The sequence below is a fragment of the Homalodisca vitripennis genome, chromosome 3 (genome assembly GCF_021130785.1).
Source record: "Homalodisca vitripennis isolate AUS2020 chromosome 3, UT_GWSS_2.1, whole genome shotgun sequence".
In the NCBI taxonomy this organism is placed as follows: Eukaryota; Metazoa; Arthropoda; class Insecta; order Hemiptera; family Cicadellidae; genus Homalodisca; species Homalodisca vitripennis.
The window spans coordinates 196,780,417-196,806,218 of NC_060209.1; the positions used below are offsets into that span (position 1 = coordinate 196,780,417).

Sequence of the window (25,802 nt, forward strand, 5' to 3'; positions counted from 1 at the left end):
TACCCTCAAAACAATATCACCTTTTACAAATGTTGGTATTGTTGTTTCTGATCACCAATGATGATCGTATAAATCAAAAACACACAAATTAGTACTTGGAAATATTGTTTTTTTTTTAATTAATGTTTTATGTTATTATTGAATCAGAGATTTAATTACATACTACATTTTTAATGGTAATTATGTTGTAGTTAACAAACATTAGTAGAATTAAACCACATAGTTTTATACTCAAATTTATTTATTGTTATCAAAGCTGAGTTTTTATTTTATTTGTCTCATTTTATTGACACTTGCATTTGTTTGCACTTTAAGATGAATTAGCTGATGCTAAAACATTCCCTTTGATACGATTTTGTATTGTAGTTGAACTTGTCAAGGTATTATTTAAAATATAATGTATATTTATTGTGTTGTGTTTATTGTTGCTAGTTTTTTAGATTTTTGAATTATATGTTACTGTAGTGAATCTGCTCTGTTTTACATCAATTGGATTGGCTCTGGTGTCTGTTTCTTTTTGGCACTACATACAATTCACGTGTGTCTTTTTTGGCACAGTACGTTTTAACGTTTGTTTAAGATTATATTGATAAAGCAGTATTTAAAATTAAAACTAAAGGGTTTGTAGTTTAAAACACAAGTTATTTGTAAGAATACTTCCACATTATGTAGCTTTGGTGGGAAGGGTTGATTTAATGTGAATGTTGAGTTTAGCTCCAGTTTATCTTCCTTTTAGGTTGTCGTTGTCACAACCTTGACTCCTGGAATCTAAAAGTCGGGAAGAGTTAAAAAAACGTTTAAAAATCAAATTTTAGACGTTGCACTAAAGGGTGAACTGGAGATGAACTCAATATTCATGTCAACATTAGTTAAATGTATATATTATACAAGGTGTGTCTGGAAAGGAACTACTGTTTAAAGCCAAATTTAAAACATATTTTTTTAAGCTAATTAATTTCATATTTATAAAAAAAACTTTTGTGTCAGGTACCTCATAAAGTACTTGCTTATTTATGTGGCATAATTTATGAAAAAACCATCTTATCAAAAGAAACTTAATAAAGTTGATAGGTTAATTACCTCTCAAAAAAGTATGGAGTCGTCTGCACAGTAGTATACAGAAGAACAGGGAAAAGATTAAAACTTTGTGCAAAAGCAGTAATAATGTGAAAAATGTTATAAAAACATTAAAAATCGTTGAGTTCTCTCATGTTATATGAGCCTATATGTTTGTTTTCCTCAAAGGAAACAGTGGTGCACTAATTTTAGCAAAGTTGTTCTATAAGAAAAACTAGGGAAAAACGATTTTATAGCAATGATTACTAGAGAAACTCAATTAACGTTGAAGGGCTGTTACATATAATGTGATGTTGTAGCACCCAACCCGTACAAAGGAAAGCTAAGCAAGTTTTTGGATATTTAGGCTAAAATTTTCAGTCAAGTCGAAAGTGCAGATTAAAGTTTATTTTACTTGTTTTTATGGTATATTTTGCTCTGTTTGTTGAATACTGAGCTACAGCAGCACTATAGTAGCATCAGAACAAAGTGATACTTGAGTACGGAGCTACAGCAGCGCTGTAGTAGCATCAGAACAAAGTGATACTTGAGTACGGAGCTACAGCAGCGCTGTAGTAGCATCAGAACAAAGTGATACTTGAGTACGGAGCTACAGCAGCGCTGTCATAGCATCAGAACAAAGTGATACTTGAGTACGGAGCTACAGCAGCGCTGTAGTAGCATCAGAACAAAGTGATACTTGAGTACGGAGCTACAGCAGCGCTGTAGTAGCATCAGAACAAAGTGATACTTGAGTACGGAGCTACAGCAGCGCTGTAGTAGCATCAGAACAAAGTGATACTTGAGTACGGAGCTACAGCAGCGCTGTAGTAGCATCAGAACAAAGTGATACTTGAGTACGGAGCTACAGCAGCGCTGTAGTAGCATCAGAACAAAGTGATACTTGAGTACGGAGCTACAGCAGCGCTGTAGTAGCATCAGAACAAAGTGATACTTGAGTACGGAGCTACAGCAGCGCTGTAGTAGCATCAGAACAAAGTGATACTTGAGTACGGAGCTACAGCAGCGCTGTAGTAGCATCAGAACAAAGTGATACTTGAGTACGGAGCTACAGCAGCGCTGTCGTAGCATCAGAACAAAGTGTTACTTGAGTACGGAGCTACAGCAGCGCTGTCATAGCATCAGAACAAAGTGATACTTGAGTACGGAGCTACAGCAGCGCTGTAGTAGCATCAGAACAAAGTGTTACTTGAGTACGGAGCTACAGCAGCGCTGTAGTAGCATCAGAACAAAGTGATACTTGAGTACGGAGCTACAGCAGCGCTGTAGTAGCATCAGAACAAAGTGATACTTGAGTACGGAGCTACAGCAGCGCTGTAGTAGCATCAGAACAAAGTGATACTTGAGTACGGAGCTACAGCAGCGCTGTCATAGCATCAGAACAAAGTGTTACTTGAGTACGGAGCTACAGCAGCGCTGTAGTAGCATCAGAACAAAGTGATACTTGAGTACGGAGCTACAGCAGCGCTGTCATAGCATCAGAACAAAGTGTTACTTGAGTACGGAGCTACAGCAGCGCTGTAGTAGCATCAGAACAAAGTGTTACTTGAGTACGGAGCTACAGCAGCGCTGTAGTAGCATCAGAACAAAGTGATACTTGAGTACGGAGCTACAGCAGCGCTGTAGTAGCATCAGAACAAAGTGTTACTTGAGTACGGAGCTACAGCAGCGCTGTAGTAGCATCAGAACAAAGTGATACTTCCCAGACATGGCTTGTACAATATATATCATTTCACTCTTGTAACGGATCTGAGAAGCTAAGTCTGGCGTTCAGAGTTTGAACATTTAAACAATCAAATCCCTGCTCAACAGCGCTCCTAGTGCCAATCTGTTGAACTATCCGATAGAACCTGTTATCATGGAACTGATGTACATTTATATATATATATATAGCGTCCGATATATTGTGAGAAATGTAGATATATGTATATTATACCTGTTATGTTGAATAAAATTTTGAATTTATTTCTGTCTTTCTACTTGTAATCCTTTTTCCACATATTGGTGAGAAGCATTAATAAAGAATGTAATTTCTTACAAGTTCTGGGTGTTACCCTAATTCATACTCTCTTGTGGTACTAAACTATATATACAACAAGGTGTATCATGAAAGTACATTTTGTGTACTATCCAGTTGAGTTTTCTGTGGTAACTTTTAACTTGATTCTGTGTTAGTACAGTAACAGTGTGAAAGATGGTGATAACTCTCTGAATTATTTTCGACTTTTACCGATGGTGGGGAATCTGCTACCAGATACACTAAAGGATACAATGCTACCCAGCAGGGATCACTTCTGACTGGCTTATACCTTCCAGTTGAACCTACCACTGGGCACAGCAAAAACCGATGTGTCACTTAAATCTGGGCAACAACGGTTTATGTGGTAACTTATGGATGTCATAGGAGCGGCACATCACTAACCGCAAATGTCGAGATTCTGGGGTGCAAGGGCAATTCGATAGGTCTAGTCTACTGCAGGAGATGACTGTTGGAGTTGGTGCGGTTTGTCCCCTAACTGTCAGAGTTTCTTGTTAGCCTCAACAAGGGTGTGCCACCTCCTGCCTAATTTGACTGGAGAGGCTGGTTCAGAGCTGGCCACCCCTTCTTCCGGGGGGACATGACTTTGAGATTAGTGCCCTAAATCCTTCCTCATGGATCTCGATAGGAGGCGGCCCCTACTCTCTAACCTTACCCATCCTGAATATCCTGTCACTCCGAAGACTAAGAGCAATTTATAAGCTTCTTGTCCTAAGAGAATAAAAAAAAAGAAAGGATCCAATGTCCTTCACTCCAGTACAAGCAGGGTTGGCTACATTCTAAAGATCACTGACTCGTTAAACCCCACCCTCATCCTTCCTGACTACCCAGACGGAACACTGCAGAGCATTACATCAGCTGGGTGAATCCCTTGCACTGATGCTGGTCTTCTTGAGGTTTAGGCTTCACAGTACTTTTTTGTCCTGAAAGAGAACACTTTCAGTCCAGCAGTAGCCCACAGTATCAGTTCTTCTCTGCCTGTTTTTGTGATGAAATTAAATTGGAAACCATTGGTTGTTGAGACGCCATTTTAGAAAGGTAAATACATAATTTTGTATTACTTTACAAACTAAAATTTGAATAAAAATCACAAAGTACCACGGCAGGTTGCATACAGGGTAAAAAAAGAATAAAAACAACCAGCTTGAAAGGTTAATGAACTCTTCTCCATTGTCGTCCCAGCATTTCACTCACTTCTGAAAACCCTTCTGGAACTCATATTTCAGAATGCTTAATAAGTAGTTTCCTGCTTTTTAAAATTTCTTCAACATTATTTCATTCTTCAGGGAGGATTTTAATATGCAGAATGGCCAAAATACACAAGGGTCATAATAATGAGGATTTTAGGAAGCTGACAAAATCATTTTATACTGTGTTCCACTTACAGTGTCGCTAAAAAGTTTAGGGACAGGCTTAAAAAAAAACACAAATTTCTGACAAAAGTTTGTTTTTAATGGAAACAAATATTTAAAATTATACAAAATAGTAAAATGGACATGAATACATACAAATCAGTAATCAATAGGTCCTCCATTAGCTTTATAACATTCTTTGATCCGTTTTGGCATCGAATCAATGAGTGTCAGACAGTCTTCCTTCTTGATACTCCGCCATATCTGTGCCAACATGAACTTCAGTTCAGCTTTGTTCTTGGGTTTGTTCTTCGCTAGACGACTGGCCATGGTATTCCATAAATTTTCTATCGGATTAAGATCCGGGCTTCGTGGTGGCCACTTCAGAACCTCAACATCATGATTACTGAACCATTCTTGTGTGTGTCTTGATTTGTGGCACGGTGCATTGTCTTGTTGAAAGATGTAATTTTCACCAAGCAATTTATTGGCAGATGGTAACATGAATTCTTCTAGAGTTTGACAATATTTAATACTGTTCATTGTGCCTTCAACGAACTGAAGCTCCCCAGGACCCTCACTTGAAATGCAACCCCATATCATTACTGCTTCGCCACCGGCCTGAACTGCAGGCGCTACACATGCTGGTAGAAATTTTTCAGTATTGGTACGTCGTACCCTAACTCTGCGCCTTGGAAATAGTTCAAAACGGCTTTCATCAGAAAACAAAACACGCCGCCAAGCTTCTTTTGTCCACCCTAATCGAGCCTTGCACCAAACTTGGCGTGTCTTTTTGGCCTTGTCATTTAACAAAGGTTTGCGGATAGCGTAAAATGATTTCATACCTGCATCTCTAAGTCTGGAACTCACAGTTGCTACACTCACATTGTAACGATCATCATCTTGTTTCATGCTGCTTAGTAAATCAGGTGCACTTGCATTTCGGTCCTTTTTGCTCATCACGAGTAGCTTACGATCCTGCCGAGGCGTGGTTTTACGTGGCCTACCACTCCGCGGGGCATCAATCACGGTACCGGCTAGGTTAAAACGTCGCACTGTATTTTCAACACATGTTTTAGACACATGTAACTTGGATGCAATTGTTCGGTATGAACTACCGGTTTTTATACATACCGATAACTTGCCATTTAATGTCCTCGGACACAGATGAGCGGCCCATAATCACAGCTTTAACTTTCACAAAACAGCGAAATAAACAAATCACAAAGAAGATTGCAGTACAACTGTCACAATGGCAGTGTGGAATGCGCGCGCAGGCTTGTTTCACAAAACAACCGCCAGAGGAACAATGACGTGCAGACCGCATGTCTGTAAATGAAGGCGTCTACTTGTAGAAGCGAAATTAAAACTCACATTTTTTGTTATAAAATGTTCGAAAATAAAATTTTATTTGTACCCTGACCAGTTGAGTACAAAATTTATTTGTAACATGACATATTTTTTTAAATGATCATCATATTATAATAAAAGTACTGTGCAAGTTTCATTACAATATGGCAAGCCGTTAAGAAGTTATAAAAAATAAAATATCTAAAAAACAAGGTTTTTTTTGGCAGTTCCTTAAAATACATTAATGCATGCTTCTTCCACATTTTTGGAGATAAAATATTGAAATTTTGAATAAAAACTTGAATTGATGTCCTTAAAACAGCCAACAATCAATAGCATTGAGAAATTAGTTAGTTTAGGGCCAACTGTAACATTTCTCTTTCAGACAGGTGTCCCTAAACTTTCTAGCGACACTGTATATTGGTATGTGTCTCCCAGGAACTTGACATTAATATACCTTATTCATATAAACAACTTTATCCTGGTCCAAAAGAGGGAGTTGAGGTTGTCCTATGTGACAAAACCCAATAACTATTTTAAACTTCTGTCAGCAGCTGTGGCAAATTATCCAACCATACAATTTTTTTAATCCTTGTGTGGAATTTCACAAATGTTTTTCAGATTCCATGGTCTTATCCAGCTCTCAAGCACCCAAATTATGATTTTCACTAATTGCTGTATCAATATGTTTAGTCTTTGTTTAAAGTTTGTCATTGACGATGGAAGGTTTGAAAGGATAACAGGATTTCGGTTATTCGCCATTGTTATAGGTTATAAATAACACAACGTTTCGAGAATTGGAATCTATCCTCTTCATCAGGTGGGGAGGGGTATTAATATGTATAAAAATAACAAACAGAAAGAAGTAAAGAAGGGAAAGAAAAGGGTTCAAACATACCCAACAGCCACTTGGAGTCCAGTCCAGACGTTGTAACTACACAGGAAGTCCCGAGCACAAATCACAAGTACGTGGATAACAATCACACATCACATTAGTACAGGCTACAGTGGGATACTAACAAGTATGGCGATGTTGGCTCTTTCATCGGCACCTCGTAGGCAAGCCGCTTTCGGCCTTAAGTTTTGGTCCAAGGCCTTAGTGTCATGGTGTGTGTACGAATTTTGTTGGTTGAGGTTTGTTTGATTGTTGTAATCTTTTTAGGTTTCCTAGATTGTTCTCTTTTTAATATTGGTACCCAAAGTGGTCTTACCTCAACTAAAGATTGACTTAGCAACTTATTTACTAATTTTATGTATTTAGACTCAATAAGATTGCATTTGAAAAAATTCTCCTCGCTGTATATTATGGCTTCATCCCATTTCATATGATGATTTTCAAACCAGCAATGTTGAGCAATTTTAAACATTTCCACAAAAGTGTTTGAACCCTATTCTTTCTCTTCTTTACTTCTTTCTGTTCGTTATTTTTGTATTTAGTAATACCTCCATTACCTGCCGAAGAGAATAGATTACAATTCTCAAAAGGTTGTGTTATACCTTTTATAACCTATAACGAAAAGGTCCAAAATCATGTTATCCTTTAAATATCATTTTCAGGTAGGCTGTTGGATGTATATCATAGGCAAATACTCTCCAAAAATCCTTTTGGCCATCTTCAAATTAAATCATAATTTAACATAATTAGATGAAATCCTCCAGATACTTTACAAAATCCTTACAATTACTTCAACATTCTTGAAATAAATATCACTGTCATAACTTAGCTGTCTGTGGAATTATTCTTTATCTCCGCCATTTTTTTCCTGAGAATACTGATGCAAAATGTCCTGCCACATTGATGCAACTGTTCTTTACACAGATAGATTGTAAAACAATGCTAATGTTTGGTGGAAGTTGCTGGAAGAGTATTTCTATTGGGACAACTGCTTGATCCTACAACATGAAATGAGTTCCTAAATTGATAAATTAATATTTTCCTCTGAATTAGTTTTGAACATTGCAAAAAAAATAATCTGCTTCCTTTTCTGTTGGAATGTGTTTCCTTATAATAAGAAACTTTGTCAGTCATTTCTGCTTGTGGGAATCTTCTCTCCCCCAAAAAATTGCCGATCTGACCTAATTTGAGTACTGATCAGGCAATTCACATAGTAGAAAAAACATACCAAAAATCTCAATTTTAAATATATTTAGACTTTATCTTTATTAGTGTACATATAGAAATAAATATACAGTGTGAGTTAAAAGTGTGGAGACACTCTATTTAGTTTGTGCAGATAAAGATTGGGAATGGAACTCAGGACACCTTTCTAGAAAATAGAAGTGAACTTTTTAGTCACTGTTACAACTTTGCCCATTTCCCTAAAAAGGGATTTTGGGTGGAGCGGATCAAAATTTTTACATGTAAAGACCCATTAAGTTACACCTCATTTGAAAGGTCTTGATAAAAGAAGAACGGAAAAACAATCCAACGTTTTCAGGAAACAAGCAGATTTTTGGATTTTTTTTAAACTCCTGATTTAGATACAGGGTTTTGATTGGAATGTGTCATTAAATAAATTCCTTACTTCATCGTAAGATCTCACCCGGTCTCCGTAGCCTCGCATCATCAGGATCATAATATGCTCTTGTTCACTGAAACACTCCATTTAAACTTAAAGTGTAAATAAAACACTTTTAACTTTATTAATTCCAACCAGAGACTGCTGATAAGACAAGGGAGGCCTGCCTTGTAGCAGGTAATAACTGTAAAATAGGTTTGAGTTTATAAGGAAAATGGTTGTCTATTGAAATTACTTACCTTATGAAGGTGGATGTACATGTTTGGTTCAATTAATTTTTAATTAATTCCAGTGAGCTGCCATTTTCTACTGGGTTGAGATAGAAAGCTCTAATTTCTACTGTTGTTTTTTATCAAGACCTTTCAAATAGGGTGTAACTTAATGGGTTTTTACATTTAAAAATTTTGATCCGCTGCACCCAAAATCTCTTTTTAGGGAAATAGGCAAAGTTGCAACAGTGACTAAAAAGTTCACTTCTATTTCCTATAAAGATGTTCCGAATTCCATCTCTCCATATATCCATCAGAAACTAAACAGAGTGTGTCCATACTTTTAACTCACTGTATATAAGATACACAGCAGAAATTTGAATACTTTTTAAAATAGTCATTGAAAAATTTAAAGCTAAATTAGGTTTTAATTCCTTTCAGTGTGTTTACTTTCATTTGGTGAAAGGATCTTATCAAACAGATTAAGGGGGAAGTCAATATTGTACAAGGTCAATGTCAATGTTACTTATAAAAATTGCTATGGTCTTAGACAGGATTTGGTCGGCTTTATCTCTAATTAAGATCAAAAGTACGACCACTTAGCCATCAGTACTTCCAAACAGTACAAAACTGCCTTACTATCTACTATGTAGTATTCATATAAACAGACTAGTACGATGAAATAAATCTTAATATTGAAATCGCTTAGTTATTACATAGCGACTAACTAATATTAAATCTTATCAATATTCTGTAAACACCAGGCTTAGTCCAAAATCCTAGAGCAACCTACCAGAAATAGTTTCTTGGTGAGGTAATACATCCTTTAATTAGCTAAGGTTGATTTCACCACATTTACCTCTTAAAAATCATCTAAAGAAGCTATATCTCACTATTGATAACAATTGGCTGAGCAGTAGTGAAGTCTATAATTCGAGGGGCTGGAATAATTTCATTTCTGTCTGACTGCACAATATGCTGAATACAAATTGACCTATAGACTTAGAATTTTGTGTGAAGCTTCATTTCTGTATAATCCAATATCGAGTTGAATTATGATTCATGCTTTATGAAATTTGGCTAAGCATTAAGGAACATTTTTACTTTGGCCTTATGGGTAAACTTGATGGAAGAATAAATAAGTTTGTAAACAAACTGAGCATAATTGCATGACATTTAAACATATGTCATAGTAACAAATGTAGCTATAGGAACTTCAGCGATGCCTGTTACACAACACGTGTTGTAGCGTACTCCTGCTATAGTTGTCATCTACCGAATATGGGGTATGTATAACTTAATATTTTATCAAAGAACACGTTTTTATTATTACTTTTGTTTTGTATAACATAACAGTGTATAATTTACAATGTATAAACAGCCACCATGTGGAAAATTATTTTTAGTTTTAGTATATATATAATTTAGATCAAACAATGCAATCCTTTATTTATTATTCCTAAAAACCGTTTAACAGACCTTTATGCTGTTACTGTGTTTTGTATAGTATATAACTTATACTGGTGTGAACATACATTATACAGAAAATTATTTGCAATATATATAATTTAGACCCTTTATTCATGATTCTTGGAAACCGTGTTAACACAGCTTTACGCACCTAATTTTTCATTGCATTAACGGATAGGAATCATTATTATTTTTTCAAGTGCAAAGCCAATCAGCGTAATGAGTCAATATCAAGGCCTAATTGATTACCTGTATTTGCATTCTCTGAGGGAGACAAGAGATCTAATTGGTGTGATCAGTTAACCAAACAGTGTGGCGGTATAAAATGCAACTACGGTGTGTTACCAGAGTTACCAGATAGCGTCACCATGAAGGGTGTAGTACTGTGTCTTCTGCTGGTCTGTCTGTCCCTCGCTTACGCAGCTCCTGTAAGTCTTTACTAGATTCCAAGTCCGGTTTTCTATCACGTTTACAACGGGTTGAAATTGAAGTCCTATGAACCATACGGATTTGAAAACCTTGATTTTAAACAAATATGCCAGTACATTATGTAACTCCTTTTACACACAAGAGATATTGTAAAACTGTCAAAACTGTTTTGTAAAAAATATAAAAAATACAAAGCAGATATGTCTTTACAATGCTTTGCCAATTAAATATATTACCAATAAAATGCTTATTTGTCTTTAAAGATTTCAGAATTTTCTCACAATGTAATTGGCAATGTGGTAACAAGTTAATGTTGCTTACAATACTGTGAATTTAAGCCAAAATGTCTTTCAACTTCTTATAATAAATAAATTAGTATTTAGACATTCTTACAAATAATCAAACTAAAATTTGTTCATATACTTACAGATAAATGTCTTTTACAGAGCTTTACCAATAAAAAGCTTATTTGTATTTTTAACAATTTAATTGGCAATATGGTAACAATGTAATTTTGCTTACAATACTCTGAATTTAAGCTAAAATATCTTTCAAACCTTTAGAATAAATAAATTAGTATTTAGACATTCTTACAAATAATCGAACCAAAATTTGTTCACCTATTTCCTGATGCAGTAGAGACTAGCAATGGAAAAGTGTTTTTATTGAGAAGTTTGTTATTTTCCTATTAAAATGTTGATAATGCCCTAATTTGTGATAATGAGATAACAGTTATGATTAAAAGTAATGGTTGTTTATTTAAGTATATATTGTAGTTAGTGATTAGGTAAAATAATCAAAGCATGAACTGATATAAAGACTGAGGACTCTATAATCTGTATTACTATCTCTCATCAGATAATGGGCAGTACCTGAGATTTTATGACAATTAATTTCTGAGATACATCTTTGTTATATATCATGTTTCCATTTGTTAAATAAAAATCATTACTTTGTTTCACTTCTAGGAAATTTATATGTAGACTATTATTTGGTTTTCCCTAGTTATTTCATTTTTATATGTGATCAAAGTTTTTATAAAAGTATGCAGGCATGGCTTATGCCAGTTTTATACAATTACAGTAAATGGGCTGTGAATAAAAAATGTAATCAACATAGCTAGATCAAGAAGAAAAGAATAGTCTTTAGACCAAAATTGGTCAATAAATTAAAGTTTCTTGATCCTCTAGAAATTTTCAGTACAACATGAAACAGTGTTCTCTGTCAAATAACCCAATAAATAAATATATCCACTGCTTGCTGGAACTTAGTCTAACCAAAGGTAGAATAAAAACAAATTCACCACCATCAGGAGTCTAAAACATGTGTTTAATTAAGTTTTTAAACTTTAAGCCTGCATTTTTATTTTAAATTAATAAATTGAAGACATGTTCGAGAAATCTTCCAGGAGAGATCAAGTCAATAGCCCATTTTACTGACATTACAAATGAAAACAATACTAACACTACCATACAAAAATTATTGATACATTAGTATCAAAAACATTTGCCACCTAGTAGTGGCAAAATAAAGATTAAATTATATAATTTGTTCTATATTTCGAAAAGTGTCTGTGTTCCTTAACCTTCTCTATTTTGGTTGTTGGCAAGAACTTTGTGAGACTTTAGTATAAGCATCAGTATGGCCAACGCAAACCAAACTGAATAAAATTGGATTTAACGCAACCTGTAGTTGAATAAAATGTTGAATATTATTATTTTTCCGTAAAGTCTTTAAGTTGCAAAACATACAGTTAAGTGAGTATTGCTTTCTCGTACCTAGTTTAATTTTTATCCAAGAAAACTTCTTTAGATCCCATACTAATTAGAATTATTTTTTACTATATTTAAAATTAATAAACTCTGATTTAAACTATTTACAGTTATGTAATTTCTTTTAAATTATTATTTATATCAATTTTGAGATTTATTGAAAATTTCAGAACTCATGTTATAAAAAACGTAATTCCTCCATTGTTTATAGGGAGCAGGGGTAGATTTTCCTAAACCTCCAAAGGCAGAGGAAAAAGCTAAGAGTGAGGAACCACCAAAGCCTGAGGATAAACCCAAGGGACGAGGAACCACCAAAGCCTGAGGATAAACCCAAGGACGAGGAACCACCAAAGCCTGAGGATAAACCCAAGGACGAGGAACCACCAAAGCCTGAGGATAAACCCAAGGGCGAGGAACCACCAAAGCCTGAGGACAAACCCAAGGGTGAAGAACAACCAAAGCCTGAGGATTCAGCCACCACCACTGAGATACCTCTGGAAATGGAAGTTTTTACAATTTTTGAAAATGATAGAACTAAAGTCGAAGAAGAAACCGTTGAAAAACAAAAGTCTGCTTCAAAAACAGAAAATGCAGATGTACCTGCCTAAACCTTGTCCTTATCTTGAACCAAGCATTATGTATTGGGAATCATACTAAATAAATTCGATTTGTTAGGTAATGAGTTACTTTTTCCCTTTTGCATTAAAATGTTTTCAGCTATTATGCCTTATTTGTTTCAAATGACATGGTGTATTGAAACTAGTAAAATAAATTATAAACTAACAAATATTCATGTTTGAAGACTATGACTTTGGTTAGAGTTCAGTAAATTCAACTATAGTACTTAGTTCCAGTTATTTCAATGAAAAGGTGTTCTTGTAGAAATCCCTATAAGGATTTATTATAAAATATCAAAGTTCTGGATATAGAAACCCATATTATCTTTAACCTGAATTGACAAAAAACCAGCTTATTAAGAATTTTTGGTAAACTCAGAATTGGGTGAAAATATGTCCTCAAGTAAACTGCCCCTTATTGTGATTCCCCTGTACTTTTGTTTTGTTCACAACTGTATAAATAAATATATTAGTTAAAGAACATGTGAGCAGGATAAATCTGTAGGGGTTGGTTTAGTTGAAGAATCTGGCCAACAGCTATATGGCCCCAAGTGTGATTTTGCCACTGAGGAGGTACTATTTTATGCAGACCTTTGTGCGAGGGTCATTCAATAAATAGACAGATTGTTTTGGGGAAAACACTGTTGCTAGGACAAGTTTGGTACTTTTGTGGCTTTTAGTTGGCACAATTGGGTTAAGCCCTGATCAGCTGATGTATCAATATTGTTGTGTTTATAACCTCAAAAATACATTTCAATATGTCGAATCCGATTGAAAACTTCGCATGAATTGGACAACATTCTGTTATTTATTTTTTACTTGTTGAAGGTGAGAAAATAGTAAATGTATACAGTGAAAAGACTAAAGTTTATGGTGAAGGTTGTATGAATCATGCAAGTTTTCACAAATGGTTACAGCAGTCCAAAAATGGTCGCGACTCAGTGACTGACGAACACCGACCAGTTGCAATTTCAACTCCCTCACTTGAAAGTCGAATTAATGACATTCGTGCCGACCGCCGTGTGACTTTGGAAATTATAGTTGATAATGTTCAAGGTACTGCCGGTACAGTTCATAATAATATCTGTATGAAGCTGAAGTACCGCAAAAGATCTGCAAGAACGTGGGAAGAAGTTCTAGGACAACGAAGGCGTGAAAAAGTTTGTGGAAAATTGTTTCAAGTTTGTGGAGTTCTTTGCAGCAGGAATAAAAAAAAGCTTGGTCATGACTTATTAAGGGGGATATAGGTATAAAAGTTCCAGAGTGTACCGTATGAGTAATGTTAGTTAGCTCCTATTTTTGAGTCCGTGTACCGTTATAAAACGCATTAATATCGTAAAAATACTTTTAAGAATTTAGTTATTTGTAGTATAACAGACAAGTTCTTAATGTGAAAATGATATGGCAGGTGTAACTTTGTGTTGTACTCTTGGGCTAACTAAGTCCTCAATTTCTCAAGTGTTGCATGTGTAGACTCAAGGTTGTTTTAGCCATTTGATTTTTTCGAGAGTTGTTTTGGTTGTATACCATTGGCCGCCATTGGGAGGATTGGTGAAGTATATGGATGAGTGGGAATATTACTCAAAAGAATACAGGTTTAATATTAATTCTAAATGATCCAATCTATTTTCCTCATAGAATATTATTTTTCATTGAACAAATAAAATAAGAATATCTGTGCAAATTTTACAATTTATTTTTAAATTTTCTTTATAGCATTAGACAATTTGTACAATTGTATTGCATTCGGGAGTCATATAACTTATACAATACTTACAATTACAATTACTTATTATACAATTATGTTTGTTTGTATTAAGTAGAAAACATTCATTTTTTCTCCAAGTCACATTGATTGAACCACATCTTTTTTACATCGGCACATTAAAGTTTCATTCATTTCGGCAACAAGTTAACAGAATAGGTATTGTTCCCGGTGATTTGTTAACTCATCAACGGAATAAAACGCATTCGACACTAAAATATCTCTTAATCGGTCTTTGAAACGCTTCTTTGTTGCCAGTTCTTCGATGCACTCCGAGAGTTTGTTGATCACTTTCATACCAAAGTGAGATGGAACTTGCTCGTAAACAATCGTTCTGTGAGACGATTGTTTATGAGACGAAAAGAATTCTCAACTTGTCCCTTCCTCTTGTATTATATCTGTAGATGTTACTGCCCTGTGTTAATGCCACATTTATATCCACAAGGCACGGCCTCCTCCAGGATATAGAGATAAGTCAAATCAGTAATCCCAAACTCCTGAAGGTATCTCTGCATGGCTGTTTGATGCTCATCTCTTTTTAGACATAACCTACTATGTATTTGCTATGAGACATTACTAATATATAATTTTATTAAGGTTTATTACATTTACTTACAAATATTCTTTTATTAAGCACAACCTCTAGTGATGGATCTCAAAGTTATTGTTCCTGTATTCATTTAAGTACAGTTGACTAATCATAAATGAATAATCAAAGTGAAATACCAATATAGTGAATAATGAAATTCTCACTGATTGGACATCTGAAACTGTATTAGAATAACGATGTAGGTGATAACTACTCCAATCACCTGCAACATAATCAAACAGTTTTATTCCAAACGAATGAAAAACAAATTTAATGTACTAGATTAATGTATTGTAAAATAACGTTTGATGCTTTTGACGTGAAACAAAGTTTGCTCTGACTTCCAACAATATTGAACTGTGGATGTGAGTCTAGTTCCATTTCACATTCCGCTTAGTGAAGCGTCTGAAATATACACTAGTCACAAACTTGACTCCTGGAATCTGGAGTCCGCGTTCGTCTGAAGAGATCCGGAAAGTCAGAAACAGTATTCTTTTGATAATACTACTTAGTAAGGACGTAGCCAGCAAGAGGGTCCAAGGGGTCTGGATCCCAAAATTGCAATTTTTAAATTACTTTTTTGTAAACAATTATTATTATTATTTAAATAATCAGTATTACCGCGTATACTGCTGAACGATCGTTCTAACAAAGAAACGGGTTAAGAACTCTTTAGAGCAAAATGGAGCCTTACTCTCTGTCCACTACGAGAAAATAGTTGTCTGGTCCGCCCCAAGTTTTTTTCCTGGCTACGTTCTTGCTTCTTACTACTTACCATGATTTCAGTATCCTTCAACGCACCACCATCAGAGTACTGAGTTAGGAGGCCAACCAATGGTTGACAACCAACCTAGCCAGTCGATGATAATGACGTTTAAAATGTATTCTCGGCAACACAATGAATTGTTGTTTGTTTTCGTATTGCATTGTTTCGAAGTTAGAATCATTTAGGCTACAAAAGCAGCTATTCAGTGAAGTCTACATGAAGAGGTGTTCAATTGTGCATCTGGTGAGACAATTGAGAATATCTTTCTACTGTAGGACCTATTTATAAAACCCACATCAATAGCCTAAATAAACTTGTAATACTAGTACCCTCATTTTCGAAATCATTTTTTGCATCATAAGTAAGGTTATAATCTTCAAACTATATAAACCGTTTCCTGATGTGATAAAACAGTCTATTACAGTTTATTAAGTTTACTTTCAGGTTCTAATTTGATGCACAAAAATAATCCCACGATTAAAATTATCACCGTTCAAGTTCCACTACTGAAGTATATTTTCATTTCATTATAAATGTATTTCGTACATCATAATCGACTTTTAAAGTAATTTTTTGATAGTAATTTCTTCCGAATTTTTCCATGTAAGAGGCGACCGAAAGATCATCGCTTTGGTGATGTATGATCCGAATATGAATATGAATGATCCTCTCATTTTCCGAATATGAAACTGTCACCTGGGTTTATCTGATTGAATTAACCTCTTGGCATTGTTATAGCGATCTCTTTGGAGTTGGTAGGTGACATTCCAAATAGTGTACAACGATATACTCACCGTATTGATGAGAGTAAAGTCTATGACGAAGAACCCGTGAGCAGAGAATCTGACTTTTTGGTGAAGAAGCTGACTGGAGAACGTGTCTAACTAGAACAAGGTCAAGAATTATATTGAAAATACAAGAGTCATCCAATAAATTAAGCTTGGATTCAATTGAACTAAAACAGAAAACAAACAAATACTCATAATTATTACATTATATCTCTACAGGTATATCTAGCACTTTTGAGAGTCAAATCGGCCCCTAACTACCAAAAACTAATCACAAAAATTAACCACTTCCCATTAAAAATCTAAAAGGAAAAATTACGTTGAATCACGGCATACTTGATCAATTCAATCAAATTCCTCAGAATAATTCGAAAACCAGGCTGACCTAACAATTATGTCAACTGAGTGACTACGTACTTTTTTCTTTTTTGAACAGTTTAAATTACATAACCGACTATTCCAACTATGTCTCATCCTGGAATTTTCCCTCCCCAAATTAGAATGATCTAGGCGTAGAATGGATCTCCACAGAATCCATACTGTAAAGAGAATAAAAAGAACTAATCTCCCTTCAGTGAAATCATACCGTTTATGAATTCTCAAGCACAAGTATTTAGTTAATCTGTTTATCACTTCTTACTGTTTTTATACAACTCTGAATCAATCAGGAATCGTAATCAGACTAGAAACAGATAAGGTTTGTTGATTTAACCATCCTAGACAATGGGTTTTTCCTGGAAATCAATGAGGGTTTAGATTTAGGTAGCAGATCCGATTAGCACGATCTAAGCTTTACCTTATATTACAAATCTTGTGAGTCGTACATCAATTTGTCTCGTCGGCTGAAGCGGACAATAATTATATTATTTGCGTGTCGGAAGATTGCTTTTAAATATGTCAAGCTATAACAAAATGACTTAAAAATATTAAAATTCCTATTATTAACTCATACACTATACTCTCATTTAGATCACAATCAAAACATGCGCAATCAAATGTTCCTCCCTTCCGTAAGGGGATATTTATCTATAAACTTTATTAAAAGTTAGGTTATGTTCCCACTACTGCAAATTTGGTTTCACCTTTGACTGTAAGTAAAAAATATCGAACTAAACAAAATCACATGTTTATAAACTTTACGTTTTGGTAAGTTAGTGGTTGAATTGTCAAGGAAAGTTAACCTAATATCTTAAACAAAAGTTTTGTTTATTGTAACGATTACAGTGTATTTTTCCTGTTTGTGAAGTGCATTGATTCAAAATTGTACTAAACTTACCTCTTGCATAAAACAAGTAAATTTTGGTTGATTCATTATCCCATGGATTATTATTCCCGTGAAATTCGCCTGTGAACAAATTCACTACTTTTAGTAACACGTTGTAAAATAAAGGTAAGTAAAGATTAGCAAAACAATGGGTTTTAAAATTATTTATTTACGGACACTCACTTTAATTTGACAACATATATAGACCAAGTCTGCGAAAGCATTACAATTTCTTTTCCATATATTTGTGTAAGAATATTTCTATATAGAGTAGGAGTAACAAACTATGGAAAAACAATAAAATTAAAAATACTTCTGATCCATAATAAACAACGAAACAAGAAGAATAGACAGTAAACAATGTGAAAAGAACCAAAACAACCAACGATTGGACAGGAACGGTATTTCTGAGGGCGCCTTCAGTCAGAAGGGCGCAATGAAAACATCTCTGTTCGTATATTGCGTCGTCCTCTTGCAGCGTTACCTAGTTAGCTAATAAAAGCAAACAGTTATCTCATTACGGTGTTCAATACATGTCAGTCGATTACTTTTATCTATTTCAGAGCTTACGGAAATATTGTTAGGCACTGTTATGCTTTGATGCGTTGTTCTTGACTAATCGTTTTGTCCAATATGGCCTGTAATGGAATATTAATTTTTAGATGACTTCCATTCTATCAGGCAATATTTCATTAATTAAAAAAATATTGACTATTATAGTTTCTGGATTTTCTTTGCTAATATTTGAATGCAGTATGGTCATAGGTGGTGAAACTAAAAGCTGCTAATTCCTTGTGCAGACTCAAAATTTGCAGTTTATTACATAGTATTGCACATAGTGCAATCTGCAAACAGTTAAGTTGTAAAAATCCGTCCAAAAACATCCCAAAATAAGGAATTTTATCCTGAAGTCTTTATTTGTATTACCTATAAGAAATAAACACGTGCGAATAGAAGTAACCTAATTCCTTTTTTACAAGATAAAAGAAGGCAATAATACCCACATCGTCATTCTCGTTTGAGATTTCATTTTACCGTGTACTCGGGATCTACTAGTTAATAATTTAAAAGGATTTACATTTGTCGTATAGATAAATTATTTATCTTGGTGATCGTATTATCAATGATGATCGTATTGAAAGTATTATTACAGTACAGTTGGATACTATACCGGTCCCCAGATTGTTACAGTACGTCGCTGTGTCCTGCAGAAGACCTTGCAATACCTAGGTAGCTATCATCTGACAAATAGTCAGATAATAGATCAAATTTAAAGCCAAGTGCTATTTCGTGGTATATGTTTAAACACGTTTACAAAACATGTACGAGAATATTAGATACTGAGATATTTTATTAGTCGCAGCACAATAAGTATTGATGTGAAATATGGCATTGACTTTACACAGGAACCATGCTTGATTAGTCATTAAAATACAAACTTAATTAACGACCTTCCGATTTGAACTCGTATTTTGTGGAATGGTAAACAAATTCATCAGGATGATGTCTGATAACCCAGACCACTGTGTGACGTACCGTGCAGTTATTGAAGTGTCACTGATACTTAAGATGGACTCAAACATTATTTCTGTGTACAGAAAATGTACAGATAGCACCAAGCGGAAGCTATTTACTGGAATAGGTTATTGCACTTAAGGTCTGAATTGTAGCTCTTACGTAAATACAAGTTTGAACCCATCTTGAGCAGTAGTTTGGCTTAAATCCGTTGTTAAAATTGTCAACTCAATTATAAAGGTATAAAGTTTTTGCTTCTGTACAAAACTACATGTATTTCTTTACCGTACGAGTATATGAAAATATCCTTGCTATCGAGGTCGACACTTTAATCCTTAAATAACATTCTTCCGTAACGACCACATACATTTCATTCTATGATGGAAACTCCGAAGATTGGTCGGACTGGTCAATAGGAAGGTATATTAGTTCAGTTTCAGTGTTCTCCGTAACTACGAGTACCTGGTCGCTGGTGCTTGAGCATATGTAAGCCATGGTCCAGAGTTGGACAAAGGCGAAGAGCGCGATGAAGGAGACCGACTTGATGCTGATGATCATGTAATGATGGGGCTTGTCGCTCTGGTCTATGACGATCGCCGGCACGTAGTAGCATATGCTGGTCACGTTCAAGATGTTCGCCGTCACGTTCAGGAGGATCTGCAGGCCGAAGTACTTGTTGATGGCGTTGCAGACGCCGTACAGTTCACTGTGGCACTCCATCACCGCCCTTAGCACGTTCTTGAAGGTCAACCTATCCCGGAACGGTTTACACCTCGTGGCCCAATTGTTCTGCTGGATTTCTCCAGAAAGCTGGACAATGTCTGTGAGGCCTTCCGGAGTCAACCCCCGAGAGCCTTCAGTTTGTCGTTGATGAAGGTGTAGTACTGTCTACACAGACAGATCAAGAGTAAGAAGTGGCTCAGGGTCAACATCGCGATGGTGTAGATGATGAAGAGGGCCATCACGTTCTCCCCAAGCATCACGTTGTCGAACACGTTCTGCAAGGAGAAGAAGGCGATGCAGACCATGAACTGGAGTTGTGTCTTAGTTCGAGTTTTCGTTTCGATCTCCATGCCTAGCGGTTCCAGAAGACTTTCAACGTTTTTAATCTTTCTCGCACAGATCGATAAAGGTGATGAAGCGCAAGTGGTTGACCAACCAAGATGAGATGGTGACCGAGCTGGTAGCGGTCACTTGCAGGATTAGCATCATCTTCTCGAAGGTAGGCAGTATCGGGTTGTTGTACATGGACTTGTACACCTGAGTGATGCCGTACACGTAGTACGTGGGAACTACTGTGGATATCAGTAGAGTAGACAGAACGATTCGCCTCGTCTTGAAAGAGAACGGTACCAGAGCGTAGACTCTTGCAAGATAAACTGTGGGTCTGATCACATCGTAGAACTCATCTGCTGCTGTAGTTCCCATTCTTGCACGATAGAAGACAACATTCGGGTGTAAGTTGAACGAAATGACATATTGAAGTAATAAAGAAAGCTGGGGAAATTGCGAAATCGATAACACTTTACTGTTGACCTATCAATTATTTCATTACTGAGGAAATATGTTCTTGAATAACAAAGGTTCCTTCACTGGCCTAATTTTCCAGTGCGTTGAAGAATACAATAAAAAGGCAATTATTAACTCTTCAGCACTATTAATGTATAAATAAGACCTATCTGATGAACAATAGTGTCGTTATTCTTCAGACACTATTGTTTTCTAACAATAGCACTAGGCTTCTGGTAATTATAGCTACATTTAGCAATGAAAAAGTTTCTTAAAATGGCTGTTATTCTTCGCTCTATTCAACCATCCACCATCTTCAATCAATAATAAACTTTATACTCAATTTCTTAGCGACAAAGTGTTTATTGAATATTCAATGAACAATAGTGTTGTTATTCTGCAGACACTATTGTTTTCTAACAATAGCACTAGGCTTCTGGTAATTATAGCTACATTTAGCAATGAAAAAGTTTCTTAAAATGGCTGTTATTCTTCGCTCTATTCAACCATCCACCATCTTCAATCAATAATAAACTTTATATTCAATTTCTTAGCGACAAAATGTTTATTGAATATTCAAATAATCAAATGACTGCTAGGAATATTATATATATTCATATGACATGCTTTATAGTATTATTATAAAATATCTCTTACAATAATATTATTATAAGAGATTGTAAATTGTTTCTTATTATTACTATTACAATAATATGCATAGCATTGTTTAACATATTCATTTTGCTGAGGGACTTATCATCTAAATACTAATATAATCTAATTATCTGTGAGTGAAACAGGTTTTCAGCTTATCGTCCAAGGTTTTATTAGAAGTGAAAATTGATTTTACAAATTTAAAATCATTGCAACTAAATGTTTGACTTAGAGTTAAAAACATAAATGCCAGTTTTATCCGTAGCTGGCAAGTTTAAAGTTTTTGGGACGGACAGTAAGTTGTGGGTTCGATTGTTCATGATGAAAGCCAAAACAATAATGTTATGTATCTATCCTTTTTTTGAAACCATTTAGATTCTGTGATGATATTCTAAAATAATTTATTTTTTACTTTTCATCGAATGTTTTGTAGAATGGGTAACATACTTAGGCAGTGTAAGTACTAAGGAAATGATTGAGGAGTTTTCTTACTCAGTGTCTAGGGTACACTTAAGCTTGGTTGTATTTTATTGTTGGAGTAATAGTTCCAGTTGCCTCACATTCCCGGTGTACGAAACCAAATTCTCTTCAACACACCTACAAAAAATCAATCACATCTGTTTACGTTTAAAGACGATCCTTTAAGGCTTGAACAAAGAAAATGCTTCCGGGATAAATTTTTAATTCATGAAAATTATTTTGTCAAATTAAGCGTCATCCGTAGTCATGACCGTTTTCTGTCAATTTTAACTTTGAGTTACTTTTAAAATTACCAAACAAATCGATTGAAGTTGAAATTCGACAGTTTATGAAGTAACTTATGAAGTTATTAGTTTTAACTATTCAAGTAGTTATATAACCACAGGGTCTGACCAACCTGTCTTAAAGTCTAGGTGCCGGGGACCCAATTTACGCTTCATACTCAAAACCTGGTTTTTCTTGAAATTGGGAGAGAAATTTCCCTAGCACAGAATCTCATCATCGGATACATTAGTTTGGGTGGTGGTCGAAATGGGAGGACATCAAAAGGTAAAAAATATGAAACTGAACTCTTTTCTCAGAATATGTTTTTTCTATCCTGATACACTTAAATAGGACCTTCAGGAACATAGTTACCACCGTGAGGCAACTAGATAAAAAGAGAGATAGAGTTGTCACTATAAGGGTTTGTATATGATTAGCTGACTTTGATTTAACAATTAATGACGTGTCTGAAGTTCTATTTTAAGTGTACCAAACTAGATAAATTAAAATATCTTGAAAATGTATCGTTTAACCCTTTGGAAACCCCCCTTTTGACCACCACTAAAACTGGCACCGCTAAAGCTCAAATCTCTTGTTGCGCTAACTTTTGTCACCGATTTAAAGAAAAACTAGTTTTTGCATGTATAAAATGCCAATCATAATCACCAGGGTAGATGAACAATAAGTGTTAACATTTAATTATAAATAATTACAATGGGACTAATCGTAATTTCTCTTTTCCTCAGGAATATTGAAAAAATCAGTAAATATGGCGGAGAAGGAGAAAAAGAAGGTTGTGCCGATTGTGATCGATGGTTTTGAGATCAACGATCAAAAACTGACCTATCATAAGCTGCAGCAATTCGCGCTCACCCTATACGAGAAACTGTTGGTTCAGAGGAGAGAGAGGAATTTTCTTATGATGGAGAGAGACAAGCTTAGGACGATCCTGGAGAACACGAGGCACGAGATCATGGTAGCCGAAGAGAGCGTTAGGAACACGGAGAGAGAGATAGACAAAGTGGAGGAGACTTATCGGAGGGAGAAGAAGGAAGTGGAAGAAGAAGTTAAGTGGCTTCACTACAAGCACGGAACGGATTTGGCAGAGCTGAAACTGTGGGAGAACAAGGCACTGGAGGCACACGTAGAGAAGGAGTTGGAGGAGGAGCTGGAACTGTTACAGGAAAAGCGGAAGCAGAAGGAAGAGATTCAAGAACAAGAGAGGATGCTGATGGAGGGAATGGAAGCCATAAAAAGCTACCATCAGAGAGATTTAGAAGAATTGATGCGTATTCAGGATGAACTACAAATCCAAAACGAAATAGATGCAAAAAGGAAATTTATAGATACCGTTGAACGCATTACTCTAAAACACGAGATGGAAATGTCTGAAATAGAGGAAAGGAAGAACACTCACTTGGTTGAACTGAAACAGATACACAAAACGCGTTTAGAAGAAACGAAATCTCATTTCAATTCTATTACAGCGGAAAACCTTGCAGTGATATCAAATTTAAAACAAAGCATAGACACGATGACGAAAAACAAAACAATTGTTTCTGGTGAAGTGAAAAATTTGAAACGTGAAAATGATAAACTGAGTGATTCACTGGACAAGTTAAAAGCTGAGACAAGAAACCTAAATCGGCAAGTCGTTAATTATGAAAAGGATCTTTTAAGTTTAAAAAACAACAAAAGGATGTTGAAACAAACTATAAAAGAAACTAAAGAAAATAAGAAGCAAAGTGTTGAAGCTATGAACCTGTTGAAGAACGTTGCTCTTGAAATGCAAGGTAGTTTGGATACCAGTTGTAGCAATTCATTGATGGGATTTAAAAATATTGCCTCGGCCAAAAGGAAGAGACTGGAGGGATTGATCGAAATTTTGTTAGACGATTTGATGAAGAAGCAGAACATAATATCGGCGATATCAGCCGACCCTGACGTTGGACAAGCTTTAAAGGAATTGAGATTTGAGTTTTGGGACCCAAAAACATTGACTTATGAGTTCGCACTTGTCTGCAAAGCCTTTGACGAGTTGTTGCAAACTTTGAATGAAAAGTTGGTTGAGTTTTGTGTATCCGAAAGGGACCTGGGAAGTCAACCTATTAATCTGGACCATTTAGGCTACGGTCCTGCTGCATTAATTTCGAAGCAGTAACTTTACGTTGTTGGTGGTTTTCAGATAAATTCAAATAATTCGCAACTTTTAAAGTACAATGTAATTCCTATGAACCATCTTTTGGTCATACAAACACAAAACTCTTAATAAATAATTTATAAAATTGAATAGCAATATTTGTAAATTATTTATGTTTGCATAAATATACTAAAAGAACTAGTTCGGAATCGTCACAATATTAGTAAATCATCGAAGCCATACGGTAAATGTGTCAGAAGACTGTGTCTCGATACCTAGTGATGTTAGATTCACTAAACCAAGGAAATGTGGCAGCTAGGAATATGAAAGATCTGAGATCATGCAAAAAAAGCACTTTGAGACTGGTAAAAATAGTCTAGGAATGCGGATGTTTCCTGCAAACAAATGTCTGGGTTTCTCTGCTGTAGGGCTACTTTAAAAATTTCTCTTGAGGATCTACAGCTGTAAGTATACCCAGATACCTGGTTGAGCAGGGGATAAAATACGTACAATCAAATAAAAATCTTTAAATTCATCAGAGTTTTATTTACGTTGATGGAACTTTTATGTACGAGCCTAATGCGTGTCAAGCTCAAAAGTACGGCCTACGAAAAGTACTACAGTTTTAGATTTTACTACTCTTACGATGCCCTTCTCATTTCTTCTCCCTCCCGCCCACCAAAACAAAATTGCAGATAAAGATCGATTTCTTTCTTAGGAATTCTTAGGAACGATATTACTAAAAACTATGTTGCATTTGCATTGCAAATTTGCTCTCAAATCCTAGACTCTAGTGTTTACAGGGTTTCATACATAATGTGACATACCAAATTAAATGGAAATTCGTAGAGAAGCGTTTTGGTGAAAACAAACATTTAATCAAATAACGTTTTTAGTGGTTTGAAACGAGTTATGCTATTATGTTTTTATATTCGCACTTTTCAGTAAAAAAAACGTGCAAATTGAAAATCAAACTTGTATGCGTTTCGGAAACAGTATACTGGGAATACATAGATTTCAAAAACCTCTTGAACTGGAATCTTTAAGATTGACGTAGTAATTTTGAAAAGAACGACACTTAGAAATGGGCATTAATGTAATTGAACCACTTTATCCTAATTCCAATCCTTTCCTAATACTGAGCTTCGATGCTTCTGATTGCGAAGGAATCATCACACGATTGCGAATTGCGATTTCCTCAACTCTCTCCTCATCATAGCTGTGTACCGAGATCT

The 25,802-nt window shown here is 35.2% G+C and overlaps 3 protein-coding genes across 3 annotated transcripts in view; 2 read left to right on the plus strand and 1 right to left on the minus strand.

Moving 5' to 3' along the window:
• Positions 1-25,802, minus strand: part of LOC124357989 (single-stranded DNA-binding protein, mitochondrial-like) — a 151,822-nt gene that overhangs the window by 91,735 nt on the left and 34,285 nt on the right. The gene's annotated exons all lie outside the window — the stretch shown is intronic.
• Positions 10,349-12,895, plus strand: LOC124357994 (pollen-specific leucine-rich repeat extensin-like protein 1). Its single transcript, XM_046810181.1, has 3 exons — positions 10,349-10,443; positions 12,428-12,484; positions 12,522-12,895. Exons 1-3 carry the CDS (start codon positions 10,384-10,386, stop codon positions 12,822-12,824), a joined length of 420 nt encoding a protein of 139 aa, XP_046666137.1. The 5' UTR covers positions 10,349-10,383; the 3' UTR covers positions 12,825-12,895.
• On the plus strand, positions 17,887-24,720 carry LOC124357990 (dynein regulatory complex subunit 4-like). The gene is made up of 2 exons (XM_046810175.1): positions 17,887-18,131; positions 23,174-24,720. Exon 2 carries the CDS (start codon positions 23,197-23,199, stop codon positions 24,586-24,588), a length of 1,392 nt encoding a protein of 463 aa, XP_046666131.1. The 5' UTR covers positions 17,887-18,131; positions 23,174-23,196; the 3' UTR covers positions 24,589-24,720.

Excerpts from the sequence above, each read along its gene's own strand:
- LOC124357994 (XM_046810181.1), top strand. The coding sequence starts at position 10,384 with ATGAAGGGTGTAGTACTGTGTCTTCTGCTGGTCTGTCTGTCCCTCGCT. Across the intron at positions 10,444-12,427 it reads CCCTCGCTTACGCAGCTCCT|GGAGCAGGGGTAGATTTTCC; the intron begins GTAAGTCTTTAC and ends CATTGTTTATAG. Across the intron at positions 12,485-12,521 it reads AGGAAAAAGCTAAGAGTGAG|GAACCACCAAAGCCTGAGGA; the intron begins GAACCACCAAAG and ends CCAAGGGACGAG.
- LOC124357990 (XM_046810175.1), top strand. The coding sequence starts at position 23,197 with ATGGCGGAGAAGGAGAAAAAGAAGGTTGTGCCGATTGTGATCGATGGT.